Source organism: Mastomys coucha, unplaced genomic scaffold, assembly GCF_008632895.1.
Source record: "Mastomys coucha isolate ucsf_1 unplaced genomic scaffold, UCSF_Mcou_1 pScaffold4, whole genome shotgun sequence".
Lineage (NCBI taxonomy): Eukaryota > Metazoa > Chordata > Mammalia > Rodentia > Muridae > Mastomys > Mastomys coucha.
Genome location: NW_022196910.1, coordinates 35,403,548 through 35,414,119, shown reverse-complemented (window position 1 = coordinate 35,414,119; position 10,572 = coordinate 35,403,548). Strand labels below are relative to the sequence as shown.

Below are 10,572 nucleotides of genomic sequence, written 5' to 3'. Positions count from 1 at the left end.
AGAAAAGAATTTGGTTTACTTTAGGTTCCCTTCATAAAGGCCCACATGAGAAGTTAAAAGTGCAAGTTAGCCACTTAGAGCTGTGCTGGTAGACTGAACCCTGGACAAACCTAAGATGGATAATAATCTAATAGTAATGGAAAAGATTTAACAATTTCTGTGGAATAGTATCTTTGTGTATGTTCTTAAGCCTGAGTTTACAGCTAAGAAAAAAAAAAAACAAGTTTAGTTTTTAAATACTGCAAATGTTTATGGAAATGGAATCTCATGCTACAAAGCAACTATCTTGAGTCTAAGTTACCATTATTTTTATCCACTTGGCATAAAAAACTAGCTCTCAGATTCTGCATACAGATAGCTTTATGTAAAATACATAAACATTTGTTCAAATTGGTACACAGATTGCATAAATACGGCAGTTAAGTTCGCATTTACAGATGAGCATGTACATTGCTGTGCAAATTATCACAATATTACAATTTCAAAAATTATTCAAACTGGTATCCAAGTAAAGCATTTAGTGAAAAAATACCCATGCAGAATTTAAATATCTCAGAACAAAATTTAAACTGTTTTCATTAAAAGTTCACACATTTAAAATAGTTTAATTCATTTTATTTGTATATGTCAAAATACATTTTTATTTCCAAAATAGTGGGTTTTGCAACTAGTTTCATGCAGAAACAAGGTCTGCTCAGTACTACCAATAAAGTCAATATAGCACAGTAGCTGTTCAATCTTAGATACAAAGAATAAATAACCTAAATACAAAACACTAAAATATTAGAAACATGTATTTAATCATTCTTCACAGGCATCCAAACTTCACAAGTATAAACCACAGCATGCCTAACTGTTGTGCACCCAGAACAAGTTGCAGTCACTCAAACTGATCAATTATCCGCGTATTTTACCTCCTCATTAGATCATGAAATACTCTGTATTCAGACCCACCATTCATACAGTTCAAATATAACCAAAAATAAATCCTCACACCTATCCTTGTACCTTTAAAAGAATCCTGAGCTTGGTAGTAAGAGTATAACCTTATATCTTCATAAAACCAATCGAGAGAGGACTTAAGTTTTACTTACCAAAACACCCTTTCCCATCCCCCAAAGTAATCTAAAATGGGCAGTAGAACACAATGACCTTTTAAAATGAAGGGGTACAAATTTCACATTTAGTATAGTATACAATACACTCAATAATACAGTCAGCTACTATAAGCTTTACAATGTACAATTTATTCAATGGCTGAACTGTTCAGTGGTTAAGGAGACAGTTATGTGCCAGGAAGATGTAATGTTTTTTTTTTTTTTAACATGGTTTGATGAAAATATAAAAGTTATTTGTCCAAATAAAAGTCACTTTCATTATGGACTTCATTTTGCTTAGTTTTTTTCCTTAAAAAAAGGCCACTGAAATGTATAAAAACGGTGTGAACATGACGGTGGTATCAAAGCTGATGCCTCCTCATATGGCAATAACAGTGCACTTAACATTACTCACAGATTAAGTCTGCAAAGGATTTTCCTAGCACTACTTTGGCTAGCACAACAGTCTCAGACAGCACTCAGATAAATATAGGCATGTGAAATGTGAAGCAGTTCTCTTATGCAACTTTATAATTAGGTTTGAATACTACCAAATGAAAACAAAAGTAAAAGCACTTTACAGTAGAAAAATTTGTAAAGAGAGGGCTCCATAAACCGTGTAGCCTTTAAGGTCCTTGTGTCCCACTGTGAAACACCATTATGGAGCAGCCTACTGTGCATTAGCAGACATCTGAATTAAGAAAATAGTCAAGCATGCCATGTGGTGATCTAAAAATCAAAACAATACACTTATTTATATATACAGCGTCACTCAGTACCTGCTAAAATGAATGTGAAGAGTACAGAATCTAGCATCTTATACTACAATAAAAAACAAAAAGTGACAGATGAGGGCAAAAGATAGGTCTGGAAAGATCAAATCTCAATGGACATTAAAGCACTCATGTAAGAAATAAATGAGTATTGCACAAACAGTGACAGCAAGTATCCCACCGTGCAATTCAGTTCCAGGTAGGAGACAACACGCCAGCCTAACACGTGACAAGATGCTCAGAGGACCAAGTTTTCTGTAAATGAGAAGGTTGTGAATACAGACTGACACATGAAGAGTTAGAAGGAAAAATACAAACCCAAACTTAGACGGAAAGCGAACAACTTAAATATCAAGAAACTAGAAACTGTGGCACATCAAAAAAAAAAAAGAGAGAGAAAAAAAAAGAAAAAAATCATCAACAACAACAACAAACCTGTTGACTAACTGTCTTCTCTGAGAGCTGGGAGTTTTTGTTGACACAAAAGTATTTATGTACAACTAAGGCTTACTGGTTAAATATCTGAGGCATATCTGGCCTTGAACACTTTCTTTATTTGCTGGAGCTGTAAACAAGTTTTCTCAGTCATTGAAAAGAAAATCTTCTCAGCAGCTGCTTTAACATGAACCGATGGTCTTGACAACCAAGGGGTGGGGGCAGAAAATGAAACGAAACCAAACTCCTAGATGAGAGGGCATTTGGCAGGATATCGGAAGCTGACAGTCTGCGAGGGTTCTTCCCGGCGCCCAGTGACTGCCAATGTGGTCCACGGGGAGTGTGTGCAAGTCCCGCTGTTTTGCTTGTCTGTTGTCTGTCTTACTTGGAAAGTTTGCTTATAACTCTGATCAAGGCCCCATTTTCATCCTTTAGCCTCTGGTTGTCTGCTTTTAAGTCTGGTAACATCTATGAGGAGACAAACAATACAAGGAAAAGTTTCCATTTCAGTACAAAGTGCCAAGCAACCTTCCTCACAAATGTTACAGTTACCACAGAACAAATGATCAAACTTTGTCAGTTAATGTGTTTCTAATGGCTAAAACATAGACCAGAAGGAAAAAGCACTGCTCATAAGCTAATTAGTTTAATAAACGATGGGATGAACATTTATCTCTCAAAATTATCCACTTAAATTCACTAGACTACTTGATTTTATGATTCACAAGCAAGTTGTATTAGAGCAGCCGTGAAATGAAGCCTGTTGTTAGGACAGAGTCATAAAGTGAGTTCCTTCCACAGCTCCTGTCAACACCTAAGCCAGATAACACTACCACTAAACAAAAAAACCAGCTTAACTAGAAAAAACTGAGGATTCATTCTCAATATAATAAAATTTCTTAAAGAACTCAAGCCCGAGCCTGATGGCCTAATAGTGTGTGATCCAAGAGAGGCACACATTAAGTGGAAATAATCAATGTATATAGAAAAGTATATATTTAAAAAAAAAATTCAATGTTCTCTTTCTGCACAGACAAACTGAAGGTGAGGGTGGGGATGCCAGAAACTACATTAACTTTCTATGGAGGGTAACTGAAATTATGCACTCTGGCAGGTTGACTAGGAAATGCAATAGTTTTTATTTTGGACATTAAAAATGTATTTTCCAAAAATATTTAATTTTCCTTTTTTTTAAGTTTCAGAATGTCCTGTGACACCGGTACATTAGGGAGAACAAAATTGGAACTTGCAACACTACTCATTCAAGTCATGCCTACAAGAAGAATGACTGTTACAGCAAGCCAAAGTTCTTCCTGAGCTCAGTGTTAAGGGATAACCCAGAGCCCGAGGCTGCCAGGGGAACTATAACAGACAGTGACGAGAGGATGAACTGAGTACAAATGACACTATTTTCAAAGGGAGATAAAGCTAGCCCAATCTTCAACTTAATTTAAATGTTACTTTGTATTTCATAAAAGACAATACTGGATCTATCTAAATTATGTTTAGAGCAAAAGAAATATGAATGGGATTTACAAAGGTCAGAGAAGTCTTTTAATTCCTAACCCAGTCCCTAATTTTACTGTGGTTTATCAGTTGCGATATACAATTAGTGATAATTTTAATGTTCTGAGAAGCCATGCACAATTAAACAGTTACATATGTGATAGTTCTAGACACATGGTATTAATTTGTAGTTGTGAGCTTTTACAAAAACACGCTTACTAACAGAAACACCCGCCTGGGTCTACCAAGAAGAAATGATGAGACTATGAATTACAGGCTCCCAGACTGCAGTTGCCTACAGAACCCTGAGCGCTTGGCTACCACTCTTGTCAAGGCCCTATTCTCTGCCAGCAGCCTCTCATTTAGCTCTCTCAGAGGGTCAATTTGGTTTATTTGGTGCAGGTTCTGCAGGAATCAGAACATAAAGAAATAAGGATAAAAAATAAGAAAATACTCAAAAGTACAATAAGAACATATAGAATCAGAGGAAATGAACTAAAAAAAATGAAAATTTAAAGGAATACTCCAACACATTTAGAACAAACAGTAAACAATTCACTGCTAAAATTCCTTGTCAGACTAGGCAATGCATAACAAAATACAGGAGATTTGCTTCTACTTTTCAAAGGTAATTAAACCTAATGGTCTAATTACAAACTAATTCAGTGAAATGATTAAAACTTGAAATTCTAATTTCATAAGCAGAATTCTGAGGTGCTGGTATAGGTATCATTTTATACTATTAATTATGTGACAAGACACTATATGTATGTGTGTGTATATATATAAATATATATACACATATATATGTACACACACGCACACACACACAAAGTGCTAACAGTTAACCAATTAACCACACCACTTTGTCCCTCTGCACTGTTCAACATTCAAAACAAAAACTCATGACCAGAGGCAATAGAGTTTGAGTCTTCTGTCTGTCACTCTCAAGTCATTATTTTACTTTAACCCTGAAGACTGAATGGAACACCTCTACACTACCTCTACACAACTACCTCTATACAACTGAGTTATATTCCCAGCCTCAGTAACTTTTTCTTAAAGGTTTCTTATTTTTAAAGGAGATTTTTATCTTTTCTTGTCCGCCTCTATAGTTTACCCTCAAAGAAATACTGAGCTATAAATGGGAACGTGCAGAACTAATAAACCTTACATTCTATAACTATTTAATTTTTTTATACCTGGATATTAGAAGCACCATACAAATTGATTAGTAGTTCCGAACCCATGGTCACCAGATGAAGTGACTCCCACCTTTAATCTCAGCACTTGGGAGGCAGATAAAGGAGGATCTCTGTGAGTTCAAGGCCAGCATGATCTATATAGTGAGTTCCAGGACAGCCAGGGCTACATAGTGAGGCACTGTCTTTAAAGACTAAATTAAACCCAATCCGCTGTCATCACACAGATGGCGCTGGTTAATGTCAGGAGGTGAAAAGACAAAATAGACATGAATGCTAAGGGAACTTGTAGGGAGAAGAGTAGGAAGAGGCTGAATGGGGGAGTGATGGAGGAGAAGGTGGGGGATGATTGTAACCAGAATGAATTATACAGACGTATACAACTATGAAAAAATTAATGCCTCATGGCCTGAGTTCAACACCCAGGATCCACATAGTAGAAGGAGAGAAACAACTTCTTCCTCTGACTTCAACACTCACACACGGCATGTGCATCCATACACATATAAACATAAAACATAAACAAATAAATAAGTGGGAAACGTATCAAAAATGTTTTAGGTTTTTAACTCCCCTTCTAGATGATTAAGAGCTGGGTTTAGGAAGAGAAACACGACCCAGAGCAGTCACAAGTGGCTCTCAACAGCACGGCTTACTCACTTTGAGCTCTTCTTCCATTTCAGATATTCTTCTTTCTAGAGCTCTTCGTTCCTAGAGCAATGGAAGAGACCAGTAATTACTCAGTTATACTCATACTGTCTTGTGTACTGTGACACGGTAACACTTCAGCATTAAAGATAAAAATCAAGAGCAGTGAATAAAAGATGTGATGCTGGTGCTGTGTAGGAGCTTTCCAGAACTGGGAAATAAACTGACGATCTTTTAAAATTACTTCCCACAGGCTCTTTCTTTAATGCTCTGTCTTTCTAGTAGGGTGTTACACAACATATTCAAATGATTGCTTTTCAAGTTCAGATAAACTTAGGGATAGAGTAAGCCAATATCAAGGCTGAGGACTATATAGAAAAGAACATACACACACACACACAAAGATGCACTTACACTACAGTGCCAGGAGCAGAGGGGCAAGAAGCAACCGTGCCTAAACTATGTGTGCTTTCCAATTACAAATGGAACCCAGAGAAACTCATCTCCACTCACAGTGTTTACTGTGAGTTAGTTATTTGGTTCACTCTACAGCTATACAGATTTAGTCATAGAGGTTGATACTGTGTGTAGCATTAATGCAGTGAATATAGGACAGCAACTACAGCATTTATTTTAAATTCATTTCAAAGAGTGGCAGGCAAAGCCAACAACAATGTATTATCGCAGTGTCCTGTTTCATTGTCCCTTATATGATAAGCAATTCTAAAGTGTTAAGCGGAAGCAAGCAGCAGTCCTTGATGAAGTGTAAAACAGGTTAGGTCCTACCGCCCAGAAGGTACTGACTCTTGCCGGCCACCTTCAGATACAAACCATTTACATTTAGTTTAACAACACTGAAACGATTTCAATGACATTCCTTCCCAGATTAACAATTAATGTTAATATTTAGTAATGAAGTACAATTATTATAACTATCAATGTGTTTAGGGCATGTGCTTTTAAAAAGGGATGGAGGCCCACTTATATCAACATGCTTAAAAATTATTATAAACATAAATGCTACTTTATCAAAGACCTCCCTTCTAGCTAAGAGCATAACAATGACAAAATCACATAAACCACCGTACTTCTCAAAACACCAGCAAATAAAATATAGCTTCTTATTTTATCCTTACAATTTTGTAGAATATGTATATGTGTGTGTGTATACAAAAAACATAAACACATATATAATCTTGTCTGGACTGATAAGCACTACTCCAGCAAACCTCAATTTTCCTAGGTGCATTTAAGACTTTAAATCAATTACTGGGCAACACTGGAATACTCTTCCCAACTGCCTATCCTACTAGCTCAAAGAAGATGTTAATAGTTAAATGGAAAACCATACAGGTAAACGGCTTAGTATAGCGCCTGCCTTACACATGGAGGTCATCAAATATATGCTAGCCACTTCTAACACTAATCTGTATGGTAATTAAACTGTAGTCATCAAAGCCTTTTACACAGGAGCACATAAGCTACTTTGTAATTTATCTGCATTTGGCAAGCAGAAACAAGGTCAGATGAGAGGAACAGAATATAAATGTGTGTATATCACAATGACAGGCACTAAATAAGCAATTACCTATACGAGATAATATCACTAAAGATTTTACTTCTTTCTTGTGCTTAAATTTGTGTAATAATCACTGACTTTGTAAGAAATACTCTTCCAAGTATTCTTGTGAAACAAAATATAAATTTTATTCTATTTTACTATATTTTCCATATCAACTATTTATAAAGGTAGGAAAACTGATCTTAGTCACTCTATATGTTTTAGGGATAAAACTCAGTGTTTAATAAAATATATGATTCTGAATTTTTAGCAACTACTAGCTACATCAATCTTTAAGAAGGCATCTAAATGCTATTTTATAAAGGTTGCTGAAGTTATAATAAAAGAGGAACTATTGTACAGAACAGTTCAGTAAACACCATAGACGTTGAATGTAGTATATTTTATTTTATTCTGTACCATTTTATTGTTTTTCGTGAAAAGCCAAATTGGTAATTAAAAAAAAATGTTGGGAAAGAACAATGCTTCCACATCAACCGCTTCTGGTACTTAATCTTTGACTTAAAGAATGCACATCACGGTTATTGTGGCACATCTTTGTTCTTCCACACCTGTAAATCTAGCTGCCACTCAGATGTGCTGCTTTATATAGGTTTCCTTTCAACATCTGGATCACTGTTACAGTTTAAGCTTTCAGACTATTCCTACGATCATGTCTAGACTCCAGAGCAATAATAACTGGAAATACAAGTAAATACCACAACCAACAGAAATATTGTAGAAAAAGAAAATGATATAAGGATTTCGTCTTATATCAAGAAGATCAACATTTCTTCTTGTTTGCAATACCCAACTACCATCTACAGAAACAAAGCCAAATTACTGCCGCTCATCCAAACACTACTGATTCAGTAAGATGGACTTACCCTTTTTTCCATCTCCAATAGTGACCTATCAGCAAATCGTTCTTGTCTCTGTAATGAAGAAATTAAAAAAAGAGATGAACATGTAATAAAGACGAGGGATCCAATGTGACTCTCATGGTGGATGTTATATCCTCACAGCTGTCATTTTACAGAGTGTGAAAGGAGCACCTGTAAGGGCATGACAAACATCAGCCTTCCCTCGGACACTTACCTCCTCAATCCATCAGGGTTAGGGAATCGGACTGATCAGATGCTAGCACTCTGAATAAAGGAGACTTCCTAGCAAGCAGAATGGCTCTGCAGGAAGCGGCTGGACGGCAGGGCCTCAGCAGGTCACTCAGAGATGTGCCTCTCAGACTACAGAATCAGAAATCTGTCTGTATCCGCGGTTGCAAAACAACACCTTTCTTTTCTTTCAGAGCCTGACTTGAGCACACTTTCCACTACTGAGCTACATCTTTAGTACCTCCAAGACCCCACTCCCAGGCATTTTTCTCTAAGCTCATGATTTATACTATGCATAAGACCATGTTCAGCTAGTTACTTTACCAAGCAGATCCAGACAGGATAGTAACTATTATCATTTTTCCCCTCCTACAGGGATTGATTATGAAAAAGGATTCATCAGAATTAACCCGACAAAAAAAATTAGGTGACAAAAGGACACAGAAAAGGAGGAGCAGAGACAGGTAAGCAAGCTTAGCAGTGAACACATGGTGTCTTAGTCAAGGTTTCCATTCCTGCACAAACATCGTGACCAAGAAGCAAGTTGGGGAGGAAAGGGTTTATTAGGCTTACTTCCACATGGCTGTTCATCACCAAGGAAGTCAGGACTGGAACTCAAGCAGGTCAGGAAGCAGGAGCTGATGCAGAGGCCATGGAGGGATGTTCTTTACTGGCTTGCTTCTCCTGGCCTGCTCAGCCTGCTCTCTTATAGAACCCAAGACCTCCAGCCCAGGGATGGCACCACCCACAAGGGGCAATTGAGAAAATGCCCCACAGCTGGATCTCATGGAGGCACTTCCCCAACTGAAATTCCCTTCTCTGTGATAACTCTAGCCTGTGTCAAGTTGATACACAAAACCAGCCAGTACACATGGCTTAGCTGATTCACCATTTACATGGACTGCATCATCAGTCCAGGTAAACAGGAAGTGGCAACTTTACTAAGAAAACAATTAAAACAATGTTCTGTGTATTTGCTATATGCTCAAAGGCCTGACACTTATGCAGCCTGAAGGGCATTCCGAGTTATTTCAACACCATACTATGAAGTGTGCTGCTGCTTTCTGTATTCCTGTTTATTTTCACAATAAACCCTCTCAAAAGACTGCATCTTTTAAATGATTCTGGAATTTTGCACGGCATCTGTTGTGTGTAGACAATTGCTTTGTGAGACAAGTTGTTATAAAAGAGAGGGGAAAGACCCAGCAACAAGAGTTCAACACAGAAGATAAACTTTAAGAACTAGAAACTGGCTAAAAAAGAAGCATGTAGCCCTTTATTATTTGTTGATGATTTTTTTTTCTTGTTTTTTAAAATGATGAGGCAAAGGAGGAGGAGATAAATTATTATTTCTCAGATATAGTGTTCCATGGGAAACGACCTTGGGAAATAATTCTAAGTTTCTAGGCACAAAAATCTGAGCTTTGTTATCTCTAAGCTGTTCCACAGAAAGAAGTTATAAAAAAGTAAGTAAACATTATCAGAGGCATGATTACATAGAAGAGCTTTCTAACGGGGAAAAAAGGAGAGAAGAGAGAAGGCGAGGGGGAGGAGGAGAGGGAGAGGGAGAGAGACACACACAGAAAGAAGGATGGGTATGAGCTCCTTTAGAGGTCAGGAGAGGGTATCAGATACTCTGTATCTGGTATGTACAGGCAACTGTGAGACACTTGGGTATTAGGAACTGAACTTGGATCCTAGATTAGCAGGAAATATGTTTAATTGACGAGCTAGACACTCAGATCACTTTTACTTGAACAATAGAACTCTTTATAATACATATTCTTTACAATTTTGAAAAAACTATGTGTGAGTGTGTTTGTTTCTATGCATTTATGTCTGGGCCCAAAGTTCCTGTGGGATCAGAAGAGCACATCAGATCTCACAGACTGGAGTTACAAAGCATTGTGAACCATCATGTAGATTAGTAGTTCTGAACTTTCCAAAGCCCGGGACCCTTTAATACATACCAGTTCCTCATGTTGTGGTGACCCCCAACCATAAAATTATTTTGTTGTTACTTCATGACTGTAATTTGCTACTCTTATGAATTGTAGTGTAAATATCTACATTTTGTGATGGCTGTAGGTGACCCCTGTGAAATGGTTATTTGAACCCCCTCCAAAGGGGTTGCAATCCACAGGTTGAGCACCTCTGACGTAGCTGCTGGAATCCAAACCTGAGTCCTTTGGAAGAGAAGCCAGTGCTCTTATTCACTGAGCCATCTTTTCAGCCTCA

General features: G+C 37.2%; 1 protein-coding gene across 3 annotated transcripts in view; it reads right to left on the bottom strand.

Moving 5' to 3' along the window:
* Positions 1-228: 228 nt before the first annotated feature.
* Ppp1r12a (protein phosphatase 1 regulatory subunit 12A) overlaps positions 229-10,572 on the bottom strand; it is a 111,406-nt gene continuing 101,062 nt past the window's right edge. For all 3 annotated transcript variants that reach the window (XM_031349701.1, XM_031349699.1, XM_031349700.1), the window contains 3 exons: positions 8,110-8,157; positions 5,674-5,724; positions 229-2,773 (listed from right to left, as the gene is read on the bottom strand). In XM_031349701.1, the coding sequence (XP_031205561.1) occupies positions 2,687-2,773; positions 5,674-5,724; positions 8,110-8,157 (186 nt within the window). In that variant the 3' untranslated portion in view covers positions 229-2,686. The remainder of the gene's footprint in view (positions 2,774-5,673; positions 5,725-8,109; positions 8,158-10,572) is intronic.